The sequence below is a fragment of the Staurois parvus genome, unplaced genomic scaffold, assembly GCF_062004578.1.
Source record: "Staurois parvus isolate SC_StPar_1 unplaced genomic scaffold, SC_StPar_1.0 ptg000282l, whole genome shotgun sequence".
NCBI classification, from domain to species: Eukaryota; Metazoa; Chordata; class Amphibia; order Anura; family Ranidae; genus Staurois; species Staurois parvus.
This window is the reverse complement of record NW_028318078.1, coordinates 15,990,850-16,015,886: the sequence shown is the minus strand read 5'-3', so window position 1 is coordinate 16,015,886 and position 25,037 is coordinate 15,990,850. Positions and strand designations below refer to the sequence as shown.

General features: G+C 40.1%; 1 protein-coding gene across 3 annotated transcripts in view; it reads left to right on the top strand.

Annotated features, from left to right (window-relative positions):
- Positions 1-343: 343 nt before the first annotated feature.
- The window catches only part of SUN2 (Sad1 and UNC84 domain containing 2), a 90,597-nt gene continuing 65,903 nt past the window's right edge, over positions 344-25,037 (top strand). Inside the window, exons 1-5 of one of the 3 annotated variants that reach the window (XM_089681989.1) lie at positions 345-733; positions 1,023-1,159; positions 16,584-16,719; positions 17,812-17,969; positions 23,622-23,759. In XM_089681989.1, the coding sequence (XP_089538115.1) occupies positions 16,616-16,719; positions 17,812-17,969; positions 23,622-23,759 (400 nt within the window). In that variant the 5' untranslated portion in view covers positions 345-733; positions 1,023-1,159; positions 16,584-16,615. Of the gene's footprint in view, positions 734-1,022; positions 1,160-16,583; positions 16,720-17,811; positions 17,970-23,621; positions 23,760-25,037 lie in introns of all 3 variants that reach the window. The other 2 variants (XM_089681988.1, XM_089681990.1) reach the window with 2 other exon arrangements.

Below are 25,037 nucleotides of genomic sequence, written 5' to 3'. Positions count from 1 at the left end.
CGGATCCTTGCTATACTCCACGCTGTCCAGGTCAACCTCTGACCCCTGGTGTAAGCAGTCCCGATCCAAACATGTGACCTCAGCCCTCCTGAATGAGGAGGATTTCTCTGTACCTCGGTGCTGACACAACTAGGGAAGGTTAGGTGCTGCTGAGACAGTAGGCAGACTTCTAAAGCCAGAACAGCAGAATGTTTTGTGAGCCCATGAAGAAAAGGAACAAATGGGGCGTGATGGGAGGTGGTTACCACAGACAGACCATGATGAGACAGACAGAGGGCGGGAGAAGAATCACAAAGAACACAAAGAGGCGCGTGTGGTGGGAGGAGAGGCTGGAGTCTGTCAGGGAGGCGACAAAACACGGCGGACTACATGTCGGGAGAGAATGCTCCTTAAACATGCGCGCCATTTAGGCAGAGAAGCCGGTTATTTGCACTGCTTCGGCCTCCACACACTTATGACGTCTTGTGGTACAGAAGCAGTTAAGGAGGCAAGGAGCCAAGTACAGCCTTTTCCTGCAGAGAGACAGTGCAAAGTCTGCCCCCACCCTTTCCATTCAAACCCTCCAACAAGGAGGACGCCTCAGCCCTGAGTGACAGGGGAGAGGACCAATCGGCTTCCTGTGTGAGGCGAATGCGGACAGCTGCATCCTCAGATGACAGCACAGTGTGTTTGTGTCGCTGTCACCTGCACACACACGGGGCTTCACAGACGACGAGCCTGACAACGTTACTTTGTGAGCGCCTCTTTGTTACTTTGTTCGTGTCTCCTGCTCCGTCTTCTTTCTGTGTTTGTCTGTCTGTCGCTCTGGCTGTGTTATCTGCCTGTGCTGCCATGTCTAAAGACTGCCCCTGACTATAGAGTCATGTCTTCCTCTGTCACTGGACCCTGAGCTCTCGCTATGACTTGTCATTAAGTAGGACAGTTGTTTTCTTTTATATTGCTTGTCATGTTGCTGTCCCATTGGATACTATTCATGCTGTCACTTGATTCCGATTCTATTAATTATATGTTTTTCCCATTAGGATGAAAAAGTGTGTTTTGGCGCAGACTGTTATCCATCTACCTCATCGGTGCCGTTCTGACCGGACAGAAGACTGGATAAGTGACCGCTCAAGACTGGAGCATCTTTGTGCCGACAATCCACAGAACACCCCACAAGGTGACTAGCCTTTGGATACTATGCCTATTGCAGCTGTACTAAGAGAAAATGGTAAACATTGGGATTCATGAAGAATGACCCCTTTACAGCCACCCAATACTAATGTGCAGCAGCAATAGGGTGGGCTTTAAAAAAGCCATTAAGCCCAAAAGCATTTAAGATTGTAAAGTCTCGGGGTTTTTTAATAGTAAACCTGTTCTAATGGTATTGCACAGAGTGGCCCTGATCCTCCTCTTCTGGGGTCCCTCACCAGCTTTCTAGGCTCCTACACTTCTCTGTGTGCTCCCAAAGGAAGACGTCCTATGAGGATACACCTACAGGCTCTCTCCTGTGCCTGGCTGTGTGTCTCTATTGACACACACAGTGTTGTCCGCTCCCACCCCATTTCCTCACTGGATTTGACTGACAGCAGCAGGAGCCAATAGCTCCCTCTGCTACTTGTCAGTCTCTGTGTGAAGAGGGAGAGAGGAGAGAAGGTTACAGCACTAGTACTAGGAGAGGTGTTTGGAGGGGGAAGGGGACCCTCCCCTAAAAATGTCCTAAAACATTTTTTGCCTTAATGCAAGGAATGCATTAAAGTGGTTGCAAACCCTTACACCCAGTGAACTGACTTGCCTTAGGTGATACACACGGATTAAACAAATCCTCCTTCATAAATTGTACCTGTTCATCTACTACTGCCTGTTCGCTACATCCATTTAAAGTGCAGAATTTACATAGGATCTCTCAGCTCTGAAAAGCAGGGGGCGGAGAGGTGAAGTTACATCAGTGAGGAGAGCTGATTGGAGGAGATACACAGCTGAGGCTGCCAAATCTGCTTGAGGTTTCTCCCCTGTCACCTTTTTTCTCTTGGTGTCAGGAAAACTTGTCAGAAATGACTCATGTTTATAGCACAGGAACAAAGCAGCAGAGAGCAATGACACTTAATGCCCTGGATTCAGACAAATATACACTATAGAGGGATATGCTTCTTCATATGTCATGTCTGAGGTTTACAACCACTTTAAGCCAAAAAAAAAAGTTTTAGCTTTAGAAACACTTTTATTATATAGCGGCTTACCAATTCTTAGATGTGGTGTGTGTATTGATTTTATCTTTGTTTAGGCTTTCTTTTTTTTAGCTGGTGATCCAGCCATTAAGTCTTTTGGTTTTCAAAAACAATCAAGCTATCTTGCAGATGTAGCAGTTAGAGGGTTGAGACAACCCATTTACCCCTGACAGGGGTGCCTACAACCGTCAGCTTTTATTTATGTAAAACCTTTATCCCAAAAGGACAACAACCTGTTGCTGTAACTGCTTAGAGCAGACGTTTGAGGATTCCTACAAAAAAAAAAATTGAACATACGTACTCACCTCAGTGTGATGTTGCAGCTGTTCTCTACTGGCTCCAAGATCCAAGTGAGCAATCAAATGATTCATCAGTGATTGCTCAGTTGTCAGTCTTCTTAGAGCAGTCAGTCACTGCTCTGTGCTCACGTGAGTTCAAGGCTGGAAAGGGGCGGGTGCAGCTGACTATGGCTCTCACCTGTGCACTGCGAGACCCGGAGCCAGCTGTTGATCAGGCAGTTGGGTGGATCACGACAATATGGTCGGGATCCTTCCAGAATGTGGAGCTGCTCTGTGATGTCAGCCAACAGTGGCTTTAGTCAGAATTCAGCTTTAAAGCTGAACTTTAGGTAGGTATACAAAACACAGATTAAAGCAGCTCTGTAATCCTGAATATATCATTAAATGTAGTTTTAAAGATTAAATCCTGGAATTTTTTTATTGCATAGTTACATTGGTATAGCTTGGCACAATGTAAATATGCATAACTAATATGTGATGGGCTACTGGGAAAGCTGGAAATCACTGTAGTAGTTGGAACTACTACAGTGATAGTCCTATTCTTCCTGGTCCTCACTGCCAGCATTCATAGAACTCCTTGTATTTTTTTCAATTAAGACAAGGTCTGATTGGACGAGGTGGAGATTATGATGTCACCACCCCTCCTCGCCACTTTGTCATTGTCCAGTCACAGGCTGGGGCAGGTTCAGGACAACCTGGACTCAGAGAAAGTAAGTTGAAGGATGCTGGCCATCAGTGGAGGAAATCTTGGGATTGAAGCTGAATATTGCAGAAAAAGCTGGTTTTGTTATTGTATTATTTTTTTGTGCTATGCATTTTTATCTTTGGTATTTTAACTTGAGCTCTGTTTTAAAGAACTTGTAAACCCAATTTCATATTCTTGATCTGTGCCTGCTGTACCATGTACTTGAATGAAAAAGTATCCTGTACTCTGTGTGAATCCCTGTCAGTCCTGCTTTGCTATTAAAATCTGGCCACACTAGGCATGAGAGCGCACTGTGGTCCATGCTCTAGCTGCTCTGAAAACTTAGCCTGCTCTCCTCAGACTTCTGCTGACACGCCCCCTCTGCACAGCCATTCACTAGGAAGATCAGTGCACTGCTGTTTCTTCTCCACACTTTGAGCTCCTTATGCAGCTGAGAACAGAGGGTATGTGACCCCTTAAAAAGGGGGGAAAAAGGTGTTTTCTATTTTTTTTTTTTTTTTGGTATATCTATACACAAATGTTTTCCTTTGATTACTATTTTAAACTGAATGGGTTGTTTCAAAAAGGTGAGGTTTTGCATAATGTATACTTTTACAGACAATCTGTGTATTGAAATCTACTGATTGCTATCACTAATATTGCAGTTGTGGCCTCTATGAAGTCTAGTTCCCACACTCGCGTGTCTAGAATTGTATTTTATCTTCCTTCAGCCTTTAAGGGTTTAGCGTGCTGCTTTTTTTTCATAGGGCTGCTTTGTTGGAGGTCTGTAAAAGTCATTGAAGGATTTAACGTAGTTTTAGTGTAAAGATCCACCCAAATAATGACTTCAATCACAACATGTGCTTGGAGAGAGCTGAGAATCTGATTCTCTGCTTGCCTACTAGACACGTTTAACCTGTTTCTGACTGCAAATCATATGCATCATATTTATCGGAATTGTTTTTACTGTCATTAGGTGTAACTTTTTATTCTTAAAAAGAAACCTTTTTGAGAGAAATCTGGAGGCAGCCATTGCTGACTTCACAATTTGAAAATGCTATTTGCCTTGCTGTCACAAACCCAAAAGAAGCATGCAGATAAGGACTTTTTTTACTTTAATAATCTGATCTGCATATTCACAGGTCCCTATTCAAATCTGAAAAAAAAGTGCCCTACCTAATTTGCATTTAGATTGTATGGATTGCTAAAAAAAAAAAAAAAAAGGCCAAGTTCATTTTTAACAACTTCCCGCAAACAGATGTCTCAGTAGGTCCTCAGGATTCAGTGATTCTACCAGGGTCATGGCTGCAGCTGCAATCATGACCCTGGTATCTTTTTTTTTTTTTTTTTTTTTTTTTTTTTTCTCAGAGCTGGCAATGTATAAGGGCGATCTGATCGGCTATACAGCATGTGGCAGAATGTGTTTAGTGGTGTCGGTCTCAGTTTGGTCAGATGCTTTTGAGGGCAGAGGATAGAGCTGGGGTCTAATAGACCCCAGATCTCTCAGTAAAGATTATCTGTCACTGCCCCTGCTATCACAAGGGATTAGTAATAAAGTTTAAAAAAAAAAAATTAAAGGTACAGTGTAAAAGTTTTAAAATGTGACATGTTGGGTATCTATTTACTTGGGGTAACATCATCTTTTCTATTTTAACAATTGGGTATTATATAAATTCATTTAAAGTGAACTTTCTGAAAAATTTTGCATTTGAAAAACACTGTGCAAATATGAATTACAACCAATATTATTTTCTCCAGGGCTTTTGCTTTCAGAAAATGTATAATGTTTGGGGGTTCTAAGTAATTATCTAGTAAAAAAATAAAATGCAGGTTTTATATGTATATGAGAAGTGTCAAATGGCTTGGGCAGCAAGCGTTTAATGACTATGCAGTCTATAGCAGCAGTAGTGTAGGAAATATTGTCCTGCATTTAGGCCAATCTCTACATCCCCAAAGTTTATCCAAAACAGTAATGTCTTGGCAGACCCACCCTGTCCTGGCATAGACACTGCAACTCTTTGATTAGCTCCCAGCATAGCAGGAACAAGCGCTCTCCCTTGTTTCCAATCCAGCGCATGCACAGTGCACTCTATGTTGTGCTGGCCATTCAAAGCATGTTCAGACAGTTTTCAATCACAAAAATTACTAAACTGACGGACGCCACCTGCCACTAATGCAGGCCATAGATGGGTCGAAAATCGGCCGAAAATAAAATCGGCCGATTTTCGGATCGTTAGTGGGCTATTTGTTCGGCCGTTTTTCGGTATTTTGGCAGATTTTTTTTTATCGGTAAAGTTGGGGGAAAAATCGGCCGATTTTGCCGATCGGCCGATTTTCGCGGCAATGATGGGCAAATCGGCCAATTTTTTACCGATAAAAAATCTGCGCATCAGCAGTGACCTGCAAGAGGAAGACAAGAAGAAGAAGAGGACGAAGAAGAGGACGAAGAAGAAGAAGAGGACGAAGAAGAAGAATCCCTGCAGAGAGCTCCGCTATTTCTTTGACAGTTCCTTTACATTTACAGCGGTTGCAACATTGTATCTATTTGTTTCCGAATAAAAACATCTGTATCCTAAATGGATACAAATAGATACAATGTTGCAACCGCTATAAATGTCAAAGAACTGTCAAAGAAAATAGCAGAGGTCTCTGCAGGGACACTTTTTGTCGGCTGTAGACGGGATGAAAATCGGCCATTTTTTTTTTTTTTTTTTTTTTTTTTCCCCATTGCTGGTAACGTTGGCCGCTTGAACAACCGATTTTTTCGTTTTTTAAAAGAAAAATCGGCCGTTTTTCTCCCCGTCTATGGCCTGCATTACACTTTGAAGCAGATTTACTTAGAGCAAACCCAGCTACAATGAATTGAGTGAAGATTCTCAACTAATAGCCCAGCCATGTGAATAGCAAATTCCTGTTTATTTAATCTGTGCATGATTTATAATACAAAGTAAATGCAGCTATAATAAGGCATATTATAATCATATGGCTCTGATCTTCCAAGCTGAATGTAGATCCAAAGTCATAAATTCAATTCCAAGCTGCAGCATAATGAAGATCATGGCTCAAAAGTGAAAGTAAAAGGACATTAACTAGAGAAGCTCATTGATAATTTCAGAATCCAGATTCATAAGTAGTTTTGTGAGTTTTTACTTCTCTGACAAAGCAAGGAGATTGTATATTGGAGCTGTAACCCATGCCAATCAGGTTCCTTTCTGCTTCTGAAAAATAACTGATAAGACTTCATGAGCATATGCTTTAGCTCAGGTCCTGAACCCCCTTAGAACAATTATGTATGTTAACCTTTTATGCTTGCTATGAGTTCATTTTGGAAGAATAAAATTACCACTACAAGCTGCATCTACATTAACCACTAGCCCTCCAAAGTATTTACCCCCCCCCCCCCCTCCCTGACCAGGCCATTTTTTTGCGATACAGCGCTGCATTACTTCAGCTGACAATTGCACGCTCATACAACACTGCTCTCGATTTAAATTTATGCTCTTTTTTTTTTTTTTTCCCCACCAATAGAGCTTTCTTTCGGTGGTATTTGATCGCCTGTGTGTTGTTGTTTTTTTTTTTGTTTTTTGTTTTTTTTCGCTATTCAACATGTCCAGTAAAAAAAATTTCAAAATCAAATTTCATCATAAATTTAGGCCAAAATGTATTCTGCTACATGTCTTTGCTGTGTAAAAAAAAAAAAAAAAAAAAAAAAAAATACCCAATATGTGTAAATTAATTGGTTTACGTGAAAGTTATAGTGCCTACAAATAGCAGTATATAAACTGGAATTTTAATTTTTTTTTATACTAGTATTGGCGGCGATCGGCGACTTTTTGTGGGACTGTGGCGGGCATTCTGACATGGGGGGGGGAACTAACTGTCACTGACATCCCCAGTGACACCAATACAGTGATCAGTGCTAATAAAAAGTACTGGCACTGGGCAGGAAGGGGTTAACATCTGGGCGATCAAAGGGTTGACTGTGTGCTTTACAGTGTAAGCACACTGCTTTGTATGGCCATACAAAGCAGTGCGCAGGAGCTGACGGGAGTGATCTGTATTGTTTACCTACAGGTCTCTCCCCCATCCGTGATACTTGGTGATATATGTGTGTATGTACAGTTGTGTCCAAAATTATTCAACCCCCACTGAAATTGAGTGTTTTGGCCAGTTTGACATTGCTTTTGATCATTCAGTCATCTTGCTTACATTTACATTAAAGAGGCACTTGTAGGTCAGACAAATATAACATAACAGTTATAATGAAATAACCACAAATGTCTTTTCTGTGCTCACAGCATTATCAGTTTTATTCAACCCCCAAGTGACATTCAATCTTAGTACTTAGTACAGCATCCTTTTACAGTTATAACAGCTTTTAAACGTGAAGCATAGCTTGACACAAGTGTCTTGCAGCGATCTACGGGTATCTTCGCCCATTCTTCATGGGCAAAGGCCTCCAGTTCAGTCACATTCTTAGGCTTGCGCACTGCAACTGCTTTCTTTAAGTCCCACCAGAGGTTCTCAATCGGATTTAAGTCTGGTGACTGCGATGGCCACTCCAAAATGTTCCAGCCTTTCCTCTGCAACCATGCTCTAGTGGACTTGGAGGTATGCTTGGGATCATTGTCCTGTTGAAAGGTCCAACGTCTCCCAAGCCTCAGGTGTGTGACGGACTGCATCACGTTTCCATCCAATATCTCCTGGTACTGAAGAGAATTCATGGTACCTTGCACACGCTGAAGCTTCCCTGTACCTGCAGAAGCAAAACAGCCCCAAAGCATGATTGACCCTCCACCATGCTTCACAGTAGGCAAGGTGTTCTTTTCATCATAGGCCTTGTTCTTCCTCCTCCAAACATAGCGTTGATCCATGGGCCCAAACAGTTCTAATTTTGTTTCATCAGTCCACAGAACACTATCCCACAACTTTTGTGGTTTGTCCACATGGCTTTTGGCATACTGCAGTCGACTCTTCTTATTCTTTGGAGACAGCAAGGGGGTACGCCTGGGAGTTCTGGCACGGAGGCCTTCATTACGCAGTGTGCGTCTTATTGTCTGGGCTGAAACTTCTGTACCCACATCTGACAAATCTTTTCTCAGTTCCTCAGCAGTCACACGGGGACTTCTCTCCACTCTACGCTTCAGGTAGCGCACAGCAGTCGAAGTCAGCATCTTCTTTCTGCCACGACCAGGTAGCGTTTCAACAGTGCCCTTTGCCTTGAATTTGCGAATGATGCTTCCTAAGGTGTCTCTTGGTATGTTTAACATCTTTGCAATCTTCTTATAGCCATTGCCCTTCCTGTGAAGAGAAATCACCTCTTCTCTTGTCTTCCTGGACCATTCTCTTGCCTTCACCATGTTTGTAACCACACCAGTAAATGTCTAGAAGGAGCTGAGTATCACAGTCATTTTAAAGCTGCCTAATTGGTGCTTATTATGCTTGATTGCTGCTCGGTGACATCCACAGGTGTTTTCAATACCTGATGGAAAGCACCTGTATGAACCTCTGTTCTTCAGAGTGGTAGTCTTTAAGGGGTTGAATAATTGTGGCAATGAAGAAACCACATAAGAACCATTTACTACTGTATTACATAAACAATTGATGTCATTTTAGTTGCATTTGGGTAGTTACAACGTCCTTGTAGGATTTGATTCTGAATACAATTCCAAATGTACACTATAGTCCCTAAACCCCTTTACAGCATTGGGGGTTGAATAATTTTGGACACAACTGTATATGTGTGTGTGTGTGTGTGTATATATATATATATCTATATATCTATATGTGTGTGTGTGTGTGTGTGTGTGTGTGTGTGTGTGTGTATGTATGTGTATATATATATATATGTATGTATGTATGTGTGTATATATATATATATATATATATATATATATATATATATATATAAAAATTGTGTGTGATTTTGCGCACCCCTGCCACCCTGTAGCAGTATTTCTGCTATATGGTGGCGGGAAAGCAGTTAAATAAAAAAAAAAAGATATAAAAGATTCTTCACCTGTATCAGTATTTGCTATAGTGCAAGGTTTCTCGGATCCCTGGGGTTGCTATGGGTTTTCAAAAGGTTCATGACTGAAACTAAAATAAAAATCTTATTTGATGTGAGCCATGAAATGCCAGTACTTGCAGTGGAGGACACCATGGTCAGTTTTGAAGCCAGAGAGCAAGGGTGGTCATGTACTTTGGGGAGAATGGTGGGCCGCCTACTTCCCAACGACCACCCTCATCTTCTTATGTGCCACTTACTGATTTACAGGAGCAAACAAGTCCGCCTTTATGTCAGAAAATTGGGGAGACGACTTTTAAGCTTACTTAAATAAGGTGAAAATCAAGCAGATAATAAACAAAAAAGGGAAGCTAAAGTTTTCTCTTCCTTCACCACTGATTTGCATAAGAGATGATATTTTTTTGTGGAGGAAGAAGAACCAAATAAAAAAGTAAGTTGGTCAAAATAAATCGAAATCAATTTCAGGAAAGCGTATCTAAAGCTCTCTCTAAGCTCTAACCAGACCACCCTATAGCTTATGCAGGAATATTTCTGATTTGCTTTGGCAGGAAGCAAATGAACGGTAAGTGTAAGTAACAGTAGGGTGAGGTTGGTGAGTGAACCTTTTAGCTTGTGCTGCAACACGGGAAACCTGAGAGTAATTAAAGCATCAGTTACTATTCAAAAATATGGCTCTTGGAAGGTGAATTGAATTACTGTCAGCTCCCCCTATTCTGACGAGGACCTCTCTTACCAGAGATGTGAGCACAGCAAAGTGACTTGTTTATTGAAAGTTGTCCTTTAGATACTAGAAATATATCCTACCTGCATGCATAGTGCTGCCAGGTTTTATCCCAGCACTAATGCTGCACACCAGAACGTCCAATAATTAATTCTTATGGATGGGGGTAACTAGGGCTCCTGGAAAGCCCTGTTCCTTGACCAGGAAGTTTGGCGTCTAGAAGGTCCCAGATTTCCAGGGCAACATTTCTGAAAACACTATTTTAAAGACGTTATTCATACCCTGATCCTCCCCAATGAAGATTTTGGGAGACAGGAAGACTAAAAAGAACAGAATGATTGACTGAAGGCCATGATCCAGACACAAGGGGCACAATCTATCCTCTATGTATCAGTCCTCCTTACTTGTGTTTCTAGATAATCTGATCTTCTAAACATCTGTGTTTATGAGCCTGAAAATATACAGCATAAATCCAAAGTCTTCTAAACATACAGGTCAGGATTTCTCAAGCAGGGTTCCTCCAGAAGTTTCTAGGGGTTCCTTGAGCAAAGCGCAATTTCTGCCTTTCAGAGAAGTTCCCATTGACACAATTGGTCTCTTTTAGCCGTCGGTTAGGGGATAACTCTTCCCAATGACCACAGATGTAAGAAGCATTCTTCCCTTTGATCATCACACCAATGTATCATGGAGTCATAGATATAGTAATTATTAGCAGGGGTTCCCTGAGACTGTAAAATTATTTCAAGGGTCCCTCTGTGTTATAAAGAAAGGCATATATAGGGGTAAAATGCATGGTGGCATGGAATAGATCCTTTTCTATTTTACAAATTTAATAGATAAATTCACCTTTGGAACATGTTACATGTTCCACCCATTTTTAGGGTGGAACATGTAACACGTTCCCATAGCTGCAGCCGCCACGTTGTGGAAACATATTAAAGTGGTCTTAGGCTTGGTTCACACTGGATGCGATTTTAAAATCGTGCATTTTGTTTGTGATTTCACCAAGTTTTCTGAAGATTTGTTTGCAACTTGTGAAGAGTTCCGAACAATTTATTGCTTTTTCTATTGCGTTTTGCAGTGCGATTTCTGTTGTAGTCTATGTATGTGAAATCGCAACAAACTGCAGAATAAGAACTTCTTTTGTAATCGCACTGCAGTAAATCGCGTATGTTAAGACACTCACATTCATTAGTCCTGATTTCAACTCCCAAATCGCACCTAAAATCGCGGCGGTGTGAACCAGGTCTTAAGCCAAAAATAAAAATGTAACAGTGCATTCATAAAGTATTTAGACGCCCTTCTCTTTTTTTAATTAATTTTGTTATATTACAGCCTGATACTGCAGTTGTTTTCAATTCATTTGTTTTTGCTCATTAATCTACACTGAGTACCCCATAAAACCAAAGTGAAAACAGAATTTTAGGAATGTTTGCAAACTTGTAAGGAAAAACTGAAATATTACATTGGCATAAGTATTCAGACCCTTTGCAGCAATACTTGAAATGTAGCCCAGGTGCGTCCCATTTCTGATTTGTTGCTGAGATGTTTCTACATCTTGATTGGAGTCCACCTGTGGTAAATTAAATTGATTGGAAATAATTTGGAAAGGCACACACCTCTCTATGCATTGCCAACTATGAGGCCTTTTATACTGTATCTCAGCGCAAAAGCCATGAGGTAAAGGGAACTGCCTGTAGAGCTCAAAGACCGGATTATTGCAAGACACAGATATGGGGAAGACTTAAAAAACAATTCTGCATTGAAGGTTCCCAAGAACACGGTAGCCTCCATAATTCTCAAATGGGAAAAAGTTTGGCACAACCAGGACTTTTCCAAGAGCTGGTCGCCTGGCCAAACTGAGCCATCATGGTGAGAAAGTCCTTTAGTAGGGAAGGTGACCAAGAATCCGATGGACAACCATCACTGCAGCCCTCCACCGATCTGGGCCTTATTGCAGAGTAGCTAGACGAAAGCCAAGTGCAAAATGCATGAATGCTCACTTGGAGTTTGCAAAAAAAGCACCAGAGAGACTCTCAGCAGGCTTGTGTGTGTGTGTGTGTGTTTTTTTTTTTTTTTTTTTTCCTTTCTCTGTAACTTCCCTACCGCCTTTATAGAAGAACTACTGCTACAGGGTTTCGCAAAATCACGTGTGTATATATACGTGATTTAGCATTTCTGGATAGGGGGCACGCGAGCACGCCATCCTACCCGTGCCGCCATTGGTGGCTACAGCTATATATATTACAATAGAAGTATATGCAGTGGATATAAAAAGTCTACACACATTAGACAAATTTTAAATAATTTCAGAACTTTTTCCACCTATTGAATGTGACCCATAAACTGTACAACTCAATTGAAAAACAAACTGAAATCTTTTAGGGGGGGAAGTAAACATAAAAAACTAAAATAATGTGGTTGCAGAAGTGTGCACAATCTCTTATAACTGGGGATGAAGCTGTGTTCACAATTAAGCAGTCACGTTCAAAATCATGTTAAATAGGAGTCAGTACACACCTGCCGTCCTTTAAAGTAACTCTGATTAACCCCAAATAAAGTTCAGCTGTTCTAGTAGGTCTTTCCTGACTTTTTCTTAGTCGCATCCTACAGCAAAATCCATGGTTCGCAGAGAGCTTCCAAAGTATTAGAGGGATCCCATTGTTAAGGAGAAGGGTACAAAAGAATTTCCAAGGCATTAGATAGACCATGGAACATGAAATTGATGAAAAGACGAGAAGAAAACTGGTCTGGGAGGCTGCCAAGAGGCCTACAGCAACATTAAAGGAACTGCAGGAATATCTGGCAAGTACCGGCTGTGTGGTGCATGTGACAACAATCTCCAGTATTCTTCATATGTCTGGGCTATGGGTAGAGTGGCAAGACGAAAGCCTTTTATTACGATGAAAAACATCCAAGCCTGGCTACATTTTGCAAAAACACATCTGAAGTCTCCCAAATGTGGGAAAATGTGTTATGATCTGATGAAACCAAAGTTGAACTTTTTGGCCAGAATTTCAAAAGCTATGTTTTGCCGCAAAAACAACACTGCACATCACCAAAAGAACACCATACCAATAGTGAAGCATGGTGGTGGCAGCATCTGCTTTCGGCCTGCTTTTCTTCAGCTGGAACTGGGGCCATAGTCAAAGTAGAGGGAATTATGAACAGTTCCAAATACCAGTCAATATTGGCACAAAACCTTCAAATTTCTGCTAGAAAGCTGAACACGAAGAGGAACTTCATCTTTCAGCATGACAACAACCCAAAGCATACATCCAAATCAACAAAGGAATGGCTTCACCAGAAGAAGATTAAAGTTTTTTGGAATGGCCCAGCCAGAGCCCAGACCTGAATCCAATCAAAAGTCTGTGGGGTGATCTGAAGAGGGCTGTGCACAGGAGATGCCCTCGCAATCTTACAGATTTGGAGTGGTTGTGCAACGAAGAGTGGGCAAATATTGCCAAGTCCAGATGTGCCATGCTGATAGACTCATACCCAAAAAGACTGAGTGCTGTAATAAAATCAAAAGGTGCCTCAACAAAGTATTAGTTTAAGGGTGAGCACACTTATGCAACCATATTATTTTATTTATTTTTTACTTCACTCCACCTAAAAGATTTCAGTGTGTTGTTCAACTGAGTTCTACAGTTTTATAAGTTTACATTAAAGGTGGAACAAGTTCTGAGATGATTTATCTTTGTCTCATTTTTTTACATCACAGAAACCTGACAATTTAACAGGAGTGTAGACTTTTTATATCTATTGGATGCCGCCATTTGTAGATGTTATAACTTTCAAGTAAAACAATTACACGTATTGGGATTTTTTTTTTTTTTTTTTTTTTTTTTAGCAAAGACATGTAGCAGAATACATTTTGGCCTACATTTATGAAGATATTTGATTTCTTTTATTGGATATGTTTTATAGCAAAAAGTCAAAAATATAGTTTTTTTGTTTTTTTTGTTTTTTTTTTTTTCAAAATTGTCAGTCTTTTTTTGTTTATAGCGCAAAAAATAAATGCAGAGGCAATTAAATACTTTTGAAGGGAAGCTCTGTTTGTGGGGAAAAAAGGACATAAATTTAATTTGGGTGCAGCTTTGCATGACCACGCAATTGTCAGTTGGCAGTGCCGTATCATAAAAAATGGCCTGGTCAGGAAGGGGGGTAAATCCTCTGGAGGGCAAGTGGTTACTAAATTCACAGACTTTTCTAAAATTCTGTTTTTTCTTTGTAATGATGGGGTACTGAATGTTGATAATGGAAAAAAAATGAGTTGAAACAACTGCAACTATCAGACTGCAACATAAAAAAAAAAAATTGGAAAAAAAAGAAGGGGGGTCTGAATACTTTATGAATGCACTGTATATTGCCATTTACTAATCCTTAGATGTGGTGGCTGCATTTTTTTTTTTTTTTTTTTTTCCTTATTTCACCTTGTGATCAGCCATGTCTCTTAGGGTGTCTGCATTCTGGATGAAGTAGTAAACCAAGCCTCTCTGGACAGCAGCATTATCAGTCTGGGGGGAGGGTAGTGTTATACTAGTAGATTTAGATAGATTTGACTAACAAAAACTGAACTCCAGCTAACACTTTATAATCAGTTACAGCAAACATTTTTTTATCTTCTGGGTCCTTTCACACGGGTGGACTGATCTGGCCCGCCTGTCCGTTTTTAGGATCTGTTTGGACCACCCATTGTTCTCTATGGGGAGGCGGATGTAAACAGAAATTTGTCCATTTACACCCATCTACATCTGATCAGCTAATAGATGGTTGGGGGATCTGTTCTGTTTCACATAAATTAATAAAATCTGACCATTGTAAGCACCCCTGACAGTGTTAAATGCTTTGTCTCAACCTTCTAACTGCTACTTTGTCTGGACAGCTTGTGTGTTGTTGTTTTTTTTTTTTTTTAAAGGAAATTGAAAAATAACAGACTTACTGGCTGGATCACAAGTTGAAAATAAAGGAAAGAAGCCTACAAACAAAAAGTCATGCATCCACCACACCTAAGAATTGTTGAGCCACAGTTTAAGGCTTCCATCACATGGCTGTAAAAATTGTGCTGATGTTATTGCACGTGTTTTTCTAGGAGAAAAGTTCCTGTGTAATGATTAGTAAAATACTTGTGTATAGATATGTTTAATCATGTAAAGATGTGTACAGATGCACATGCATACATAACCTTATTTTTATTATTTAGTTTCCCCTTTGTTTAGATTTATTTATGTGTGTACGGATGCGTATACATGCATTTATATGCACAACCACGTAAAACGCATGTTCATAGATACAGATTTTTGGATTCTGTGTTATGGATCTAAAAGCACCTCATCCTGTGTGAATGGCTCCTTTGAAAACAATGTAGCTGTGTTCAGATCTTATGTTTTTTTTTTTTTTTTTACAGCCCTGTGAATGATTGATTGTTTTGGGGTTTACTATCAGGTAACAATTTGGAGAACTCCATCTTTTTATAGGCAAGCAAAAATCTAAACTAGAAAAGCTACAATTTCTGGGGAAATTGTGTGAAGTGTTCTTGCCTCCACCAGTAGTCTACAACTGGAGTGGGCGAAGTAACTGGGTGGAGTGGCTTGTCACTCTGGTACCTGCTCACACACCTGGGTTCCTATGGCAACTCACTCTACAGCAAGGACAGAGAAGAGCGGTTAAAAACAAACTGCTCCAACTTGCTCACTTCACTGGTGGTTGCCATCTTCAAACGGTTGTAGTTTTAAAAATTTTATAAATCCTACACCGAAGAGCTTTATATTGTGAGAATCACAAGACCCAGACCTACATTTTGATGCATAGTATGTGTCTGAAATATTAAAAATGAAGGCACAATCTCAGTTTAGAAATTGCCCTTCAAATTTGAGGTGGCTAGAGTGGAGTTTCAATAAATGTCAATGGGCGGCATGAGTTGCAAACAAATGGTCATATTGTGAAAACTATCAGGACTATGGCTTAGCAGTGGACATTTTTAGTGGCAGCGGGGATAGCTGAACGTTTTGATATAAGATTTGTGTAGGTGGGCTTGAAAATGAGGGAGTGGTGGCAGTTTAGAAATCATGTCCTGATTTTTCTACTCACACTCTAGCTTTTGTCAGCTCCCACTCTAGTTTTGAACATTCAGCCATTCATTCCTATGGGACCAATTTCACCAAAAAAACGCAGATATTTTGGGACCATTCGGCGAAACGTTCCACAAAGTAATAGCACTCCAATTGGGAACAATCCGCGTGTTTTGGTATATTACTGTCTATGTAGTGTAAAAACTGTGGGAGGAGTCAGGGTGGTAAATTTGGCTATAATAATAAGAATATATATGTGAGATAACAGTAAGTGGTCTTGCCATGCAAGAACACTTAACTAATAAAAGAAAATATAAGTTTTTGAACAAGCCTGTGCTATGGATGATAAGTTTAGCCTCCATATATCTGAGCCCACCTATTATATTACAGGTACTTTTAATGCCCAATTATACAACAAAATGCTTACTAGCTTTGTTTCTTCAGTGTAAATAACATACACATAATATTCAGTTGAACACTGCATATGTGCTTGTATATTTTCTGAGCATTATTTGTGTATATTGTCTGTATAAAAAATGCCCTTTTTTTTTTTTTTAAATACTATACAGTATTACATTTGTTTCTAGCAATATAGCAGAAGATGTCTCGTCGCAGCAAGCGTCTCAGCACTCTGGATCAGGAGGATGACCGGAACAGCACTAGCAGCTTGGAGAGTCATGTATTGTACAGAGACAGTCCTGTCAGGTTAGTATTTGTTTTGTGATCCTTCTATGTGGATCATTATTCCACATGCAGTACTTTATCCTAATACACTTTGTTAAACATTTGGCCCTCTAGGTGTGTATATAGGAATATTTTTTTTTAACAAGTCAATCTGCAAGCAGAAGGTATAGAGCAGCTGTCACTGTCACATCCTGTGGTATGCAGAGAGGAAACACGGCTAACACAGGAAACTGTGTGGTCTTAAGCATCATACAAAATCACCTCTATAATATGCACAAAAACAAGATGTACCCATCTCTTCCCTTCTTTCTGAGTCACTGTTTCCTTTTTAGAATTTGGTTTATTTTCTAGCAGATAAGCATACATTGGTACATTTCTAAACACATTTAGATAAATACTTCAATGTACACAAAGCTGAAAATATCAGAGAGGCTCTAACTTGTTACATATCTTTAGAAGCTACACCAGATAAATGGCATGAGTAGAAATTTAATCCGTATATGTATTATTATTTTAGACTGATTGTGTAGAACAAAATGTCGTATGATAAACTGTTTAGCCCTAAAAGGGAATTTCGGGGATTGCTATGATTTGACTCCTATTTCAACACAGCAACACATTCTCTGTCCTTTTATACTATCAATTTCTGCACTATCTGCAGTTGAAGTCTGGTATTGCAGCTCCACCAACAAGCAAACACTTTAAATGTTTGCTGAATATGTGATGGTGAAACGCTTCAGACTGCCAAAATGTAAATCGCAGTTAGGCTCGGTTCATATATGTGTGCAGTAGTGGGTTTTTAATCGCACACTTTCCTGCACCCGCAGCTAATTCTTAATGATACCCCCATACACTGGAAACCACAGTGTGTTTTCCTACTATGTCATTTCCATGTGGCTGGTATTATAGAAAAAGTGCAGAGTCCTTATCCTGCATTTCCTGGAGGTACAGCAGCTGTTGTGCCTGTGCAAACGCTGCCATGCAAAAACTGGGAAAGTGTGTACCTATCCTTGGACAAGAGTCCTGTTGCCTAAGTGGGTATGGGGTCATTGATCTTGCTACACATTGGTCAAAAACCTTGAAAATATTTTTATGAATTGTCTAATTATACAGGAGTACAAGGAGGAAAGTGACCACCATCAAACGAGCTCCCATCCCCCAGCAAACCACTGAGCATACATACTACAGTGAGACATCTACATATGTTAGTCGGGACCGAGGTGGTTTGTCTTCAGCCTTAAAGGAAACAGACTATGAAGGATCTACATGGGGTAATGTTACATGCAATATGTGCTGCTGTTGTGAGGATTAATTAAAATTTTTTTTAGTTGACAGGTAAACAGTGACAAACATTTTCCGGGTTTTAATTATGATTGGAGTTTTTTTTTATTTTATATTAGATAGAAAAAACATGATTATAAATCATCCAGAAAGATATAGTTTAACCACCACACTCTGATCACCACCTATATATATTAAAATTATGCTCATGGAAGGATTCTTTATTTTTTACATTTTCTTAACCACCACATTAGTTAGTGGACAATAATGCACATGTCTCCAGTCAGCTCCATAGAGTATATAGTTTTCAACTCTCTGTGCCAGTCAGTCTGATCCTTGTTCTGCGATCATCTGCTCTTACGGCTAATTGATTAGTCAGATTAGGTAAGTGTTATTACGAGGTCCAACCAGATAATAGTGCTTAAGTTCCCTTAGCATCTAATAATAACAGCATGACATGAAAATGCCATGGTAGATCCTTGCATGCTTGCTACAGATGCCTGTGATGTTTGATTTAAAAATAAAACACTAGGATTTTGTAAAATACTATTAAAACCTCATCATTGTACATAACCACAAAGGAATTTCTTTCTATACCGATTACAGTTTTCAAATCATCTCTAGAAATGGGAACTTGGCATCAGGAAAGGAACTTTGAATACATTCTGGGGCTATACATGAGATACACCCCTTATTATATCTGCTGACTGGAAATTCTCATGAAAATGTTTTGTTACCCTTTTTTACTCTTCCTAATATTTATAATGAGGAAGACAGTACTTCTAATTTTTATGAGGTACAGAATGCTTTCTTTGTAGGAGTAGAGGCTAATTTACTAATGTAGTTGAAATTTTTCACATACTAAATTGCGTGAATATTCATTATGGTTATCAAATCATGAAAAGCAAATTCCTGTTTACTTATTTCCTTTTGCACATTATTAGATAATTGGAGTAAATATTCACAGTATATTGTGTGAAGATTCTCAACGTTTTTAGTAAATCAACTCAGTAGTGTTCTGAAATGAACATATTATAATTTTCTTAGTCCCTTAAAGAGACCCTATCGTTAAAAAAAAAAAGAATTGGTTTAAAGTTTCCTGCAAGAGAAGCATTATACTCCACTGTCTCTTGCTACCCCTCCATTCCAACACTGCAGCTTCCATCAGTGTCTGCCATTCGACATTTCTGGAGAGTGTTGGATACCTGTACCCCCCCCCCACTGTTCACCAGAAGATCCCTAAAATAGCTCAACAGCAAAGTGGAGTTCAGAGGATGGGATCACGCCAAGCAGTGGGGGACACAAAACTCTTACACTACCAAAGGTGTGGAAGACCTTGAGGTTTGTCCTGCACTTTTATTCAGCAAGGCCTTAAACACAGTGCAGGAGTACTTTGTCAGCAAGCCCATAGCATAAACATACAAAACATCTGCTCATCCAAGCAACTAACATAGCTCTGCTCAGGCCCCATTCACACTTAGGAATGGGACTGCCTGCAATTACCTGCCAGAGACTAATCAGAGTTCCCCTTTATTCAAAGGCTGACCGTGCCTGCAGCTATTCACTGTGGGGCTTCCTACCTGCAGCTAATAGCCGGTAATCCCGCTGAGTCCCCCCTGATAATTTGGTAATTGCAAATTTGCCCTATTCACAAATGTCCCCTAATGGATTTTCAAAAAACACCTTTTTTGGTGTTCAGTTGGCACTCAGCCATTAACCCAGCAGCAGGCTCCCACAGCAGATAGAGCAAAAGAGAGTACTGAGGATTGGTCAGCTCACATGTAAATAAAGGCTGTGCACAGAGGAGACTGATAGCATGGTCTAGCTACCAGATGAGATGTGAACAAAGGCTTGTTCCCACTGAAAGCTCTAAGAAAACCTCCAGGACCCAAACAGAACTCATTAAGATTCTGACAAAACCCTTTTTTCCCCCCATATTAGTCATCGACCCTGGAGCCTCTACTATGTGTAGGTGAGAAACCTAGATGACATATGTACACAGTCCACAGTTGTGCTATTTAGTGCCTCACAATATGGATATATAACCTCCTTTTACAAATAAACATATCATATATGACAAAATGTTCAGACTCTGAGCTTCAGCAGTCATTTTCTTTTAATGAAACCTCAGAGGGAGGGGAGACAAATACTCCTCTGACTTGCAGTATTTCCTTGACTTGTACAATTTAGTTCTGGAAGCATAAGATATAGTGGAAAACGAAGCCTTAGGTTCTTGGGAACAAAAGCTCCCGTGGTCGAGGTTCTATGCCAAAAGCAATAAAAAGGACTTGCGCCTCTCCAAAAAAAATGAAAATTCCTCAACCTAACTCCCACCTTTATTTGACTTAAAGCTGAAAGCAACCCTGGCACAAGCAATTCAGCTAAAATCCTAGAAGAATTGTGTACACAGCTTTGTAAATTAGACTTGGAGTCTCTGACCTTTAACCAAGATTTAGCAGAGGAATTCTCTGCCAATGTTCAACTAGCAACAATCTTGGACTCCCTTATATCTCTATTTGAAACATTAATCTGCTTGATGTTTTGATTAGCCATCAAAGCATAAAAGACAGGTAAAAAGACAAAGCCCAGAGATTTTGTATATAAAATGTTGATTGACACCCTAACACCTACTTGCTGCATTGTTTACCAAAGTAAGAGAATTCAAATCAATTCTTGCTGAAATGTTAAGGGCACATATTGTGGTGGTGCAAAAGCAGGACCCTCAGGTTTGTTCCTTTTTACATGCCCATCCCTGTTCTGAACTTTGAGTTACATTTTTTTTAAGTAAGATTCTTCTGCAGCATTTAACCACTTGCCCTCCAGAGGATTTACCCCCCTTCCTGACCAGGCCATTTTTTGCGATACAGAGCTGCGTTACTTTAACTGACATTTGCGCAGACATGCAATGCTGCACCCAAATTAATTTTATGTAACTTTGTTTTCCCACAAATAGAGCTTTCTTTTGGTGGTATTTGATCACCTCTGCATTTCGTATGGTATGCTTGTAAGTTCTTTGTCTCAAATCTCTCATGCAGGATAAACCTCAAATACTGTACTGTAGCTTGTTAAAACCTTACTAAACCATATTGTAAAAGTGAAGCCGAAAACTCCATCTGCTGGCTAGATAGAAGAATGCATAACCGTATTAAATATTTCAGTATTTTTTTACTGTACTGTATAATCAACTCTAAGTAATAGGCAGGGTCTGACACATCCCCTTTTTTCCTCTGCAATTTAAGTATATGAGGACACTTGTGCTAAAAGGGTGGTGCTGTTTTTTTTAGTTATGCTACCAAAGAGCACTTGAGAGGGATCACAGGAAACCGCAATTTTACTGAGAGAAAATAATATTTTTTGGCATGTCCAAGCAAAAAATCCATCACATATCATAACCATGCAGGGGTACAGGAATTGTTAAAGTAGAAAAATTCCTTTGAATCAGTGGGAGTAAATAATGCCATAGACATGGTGGTCAGTGGGAGTAAAAAAAAAAAAATATATATATATCATTGGTATCAGTGGAAGGAATAGTGCCCTACCATTGGTGTCAGTGGAAGGAATAGTGCCCTACCATTGGTGTCAGTGGGGGAATTAGCTCCTCATCTCTGGTGTCTTTGGGAGGAATAGTACCTCTCCAGAGGATTTACCCCCTTCCTGACCAGGCCATTTTTTGCAATACAGCGCTGTGTAACTTTAACTGAAAATTGCGTGGTCATGCAACACTGCACCCAAATTAAATTTGTCCTTTTTTACCCACAAATGGAGCTTTCTTTCGGTAGTATTTTGATCACCTCTGCGTCGTCCTCCTTTTCTTTTTTTTTTTGCGCTATAAACAAAAAAAGACTAACAATTTTGAGGAAAAAAAAACAATATTTCTGACTCTTTGCTATTAAACATGTCCAGTAAAAAAAAAAAATTAAAAAATCCAATTTCATCATAAATTTAGGCCAAAATGTCTTCTGCTACATGTCTTTGCTAAAAAAAAAAAAAAAAATCCCAATACGTGTAAATTAATTGGTTTACGTGAAAGTTATAGCATCTGCAAATGGGGTATATATACTGGAATTGTGGTGGGTTTTTTTATTTTTATACTAGTAATGGCGGCAATCAGTGACTTTTATAGCGGGACTGCAGCAGCATTCTGACACTGGGGGGGAACTGACATCCCCAGTGACACTAATGCAGCGATTAGCTCTAATAAAAAGCACTGACACTGTATTAATGACACTGGGCAGGAAGGGGTTAACATCTGGGGTGGTCTGCTATGCAGAGCAATACAAAGCGGTGTGCAGGAGCTGACAGCGGAGAAATATATATTGTTTACATACAAACCTCTACCCCGTCAGTGATACTCAGCGATTGCCAGGTGCCAGCGGGGAAACACCGTCCGGGACCTGGGGATCGACAGCTGAGGCCACCAATGGCAGCACGGGTAGGGCACGTGCGCCCCCCCCCCACCTGGAAATGCAAAATCACATGTGTATATATACGTGATTTTGCACACTGCTACTTTTGGCAGTATTTCTGCTATAGGGTGGCAGGAAAGCGGTTAAATTGGGCTTTCAAGGTTGTGTCTTTGTTTTCTGCCTTGTAAAGTTACCCATGCATCCAGTATCCTATTGTTCATGTTTACCATTATCATCGAAAGTGAAAAAAAATCCCACATTTTAGGTTGTCCCCAGAACAGTGATAGAGGGGAAATCTTTCAGTGGGGACAATAGTTCTGGTGACAATGATGACAACAAGGGATTCTGAATGAGAGCTCAATTTTAATACTGAGAGCGGATCATGAATACAGGGATACAGACAATAACCAAAACCCAGTAGTGATTCTAACCCAGGGGTGGGCAAACTTTTTGACTTGAGGGCCGCAATGGGTTCATATATTGGACCCGGGGGCCGGACCAAGAGTAGATGAATGATGTGTATGTGTGAATTAATATAAATTAAATTACCTTTGCTCCGCGCGTTCCTCTCGCCGTGTTCCCGCGCCGTTCCAGTCTTCAGGGCGGACTGTGAGAGGAGCCTAGCTCCCCTCACGTTCGTCACGCTGCCCCGCCTACACACATCCTGACAGCCAATCACTGGCTATCAGGATGTGAGTGGCAGCAAGACTGGCCAATCATTGCATTTGAGCGCGCTGAATGATGCAAATGTTTGCCTGCCCTGGCTTTTTTTTTTTTTTGTATCATGCTCCGCGGGCCGGAATAAAAGGTCCGCCGGGCCGGAATAAAAGGTCCGCCGGGCCGGATTAAAAGGTCCGCCGGGCCGTATACGGCCCGTGTGCCGTAGTTTGCCCATTCCTGTTCTAACCTAACCCCACACCGATCTTTTACTATATGCTTTTTTTGAGTTTCCACTAATGTGCTTTTTTGCTGGTATGCTTGTATGGTGGAGGGTTGTTGACAATGGAATTTTAGGCCAAATATTGGTTACTGGATTAAATGTTTTATAGTTTAAAGGTTTTTGTATGGCAAAACACCATTTTATGTTACAAGTTTGGTTAGTACACATCCCACTTTTAATAGATGAAAATATATTTCTCATGCTATGGAAAATGCACATTATACAAAAAAGTTTATTAAATAAGAAGGTTAACGTTTATCATTTTATGTGCCCATTGTGCAATTTGACTTCTGCAGGAGAGAGTGACTTGGTACGGAAAAGGCTTGGGATAGATATTTCCCACATCAGCAGCAAGAATGGCTTCTCAGATAGACAGACAGCGTATGACAAATCTCCTTCATCTTCTGGTTATTCTTCAGAGGAGGATTACAATGGTAAGGGCTTCTGTTTTAAATCTCTGTTTCTACATAAAAGGAGTATGGTCAAAGAAATAGTGTATGTGAAGCCAAGACTTTTTTGCTCGATAGAATGGAAAAAAAGTGTAATAACCCTGGTCATGCTTTGTTGCTGTCTGGGGAGATTTACCCACCCTGTTTGTCCTGATGACTGTTGTCTTTGGTACAAAAAGTGATAGGAAATCCAGAATTTGACCATGGTCACAGGGACAAGTATTGAGGAAAAATCTTCCAATAGGGACACTGTTCTGGTTACAACTGTTTAAGTGGTTTCTTCTAGTTTTGGAGAGATTTCCTCTAACTAGTATAATCTGGGCCAGGAAGTGAAACTTCTCTAATGGGTAAAAATGAAAAATCCCTGATGGGGTTTTAACCCTTCTGTACTTAATCTAATAAACTTTGACTTTTAGTCACACATACTGTACACATCAGATTGGATCATGCATTAGGTTGCTGAAACATTTTATTACAAGAATTCTGAAACCTAAGCTCTTAAATATACAGTGCCTTGAAAAAGTATTCATACTCCTTGAAATTTTCCACATTTTGTCATGTTACAACCAAAAACGTAAATGTATTTTATTGGGATTTTGCGATAGACCAACACAAAGTGGCACATAATTGTGAAGTTGAAGGAAAATGATAAATGGTTTTCAAAATTTTTTACAAATATCTAAAAAGTGTGGTGTGTATTTGTATTTGGCCCCGTTTTACTCTGATACCCCTAACTAAAATCTAGTGGAACCTTCAGAAGTCACCTAATTAGTAATTAGTACAGCTGTGTGTAATTTAATATCAGTATAAATACAGCTGTTCTGCCAAGCTTTGAACATCTCACGGAGTTCTGTTCAATCCATCATCTGAAAATGGAAAGAGTATGGCACAACTGCAAACCTACCAAGACATGGCCGTCCACCTAAACTGACAGGCCTGAGCAAGGAGAGCATTAATCAGTGAAGCAGCCAGAAAGGGGCCCATGGTAACTCTGGCGGAGCTGCAGAAATCCACATCTCAGGTGGGAGAATCGGTCCACAGGACAACTATTAATCGTGCACTCTGCAAATCTGGCCTTTATGGAAGAGTGGCAAGAAGAAAGCCATTGTTGAAAAAAAGCCATAAGAAGTCTCATTTGCATTTTGCGAGGAGCCATGTGGGGGGACACAGCAAATATGTGGAAGAAGGTGCTCTGGTCAGATGAGACCAAAATGGAACTTTTTGGCCTTTAAAGCAAAACGCAATGAGTGGTGGACAAATAAT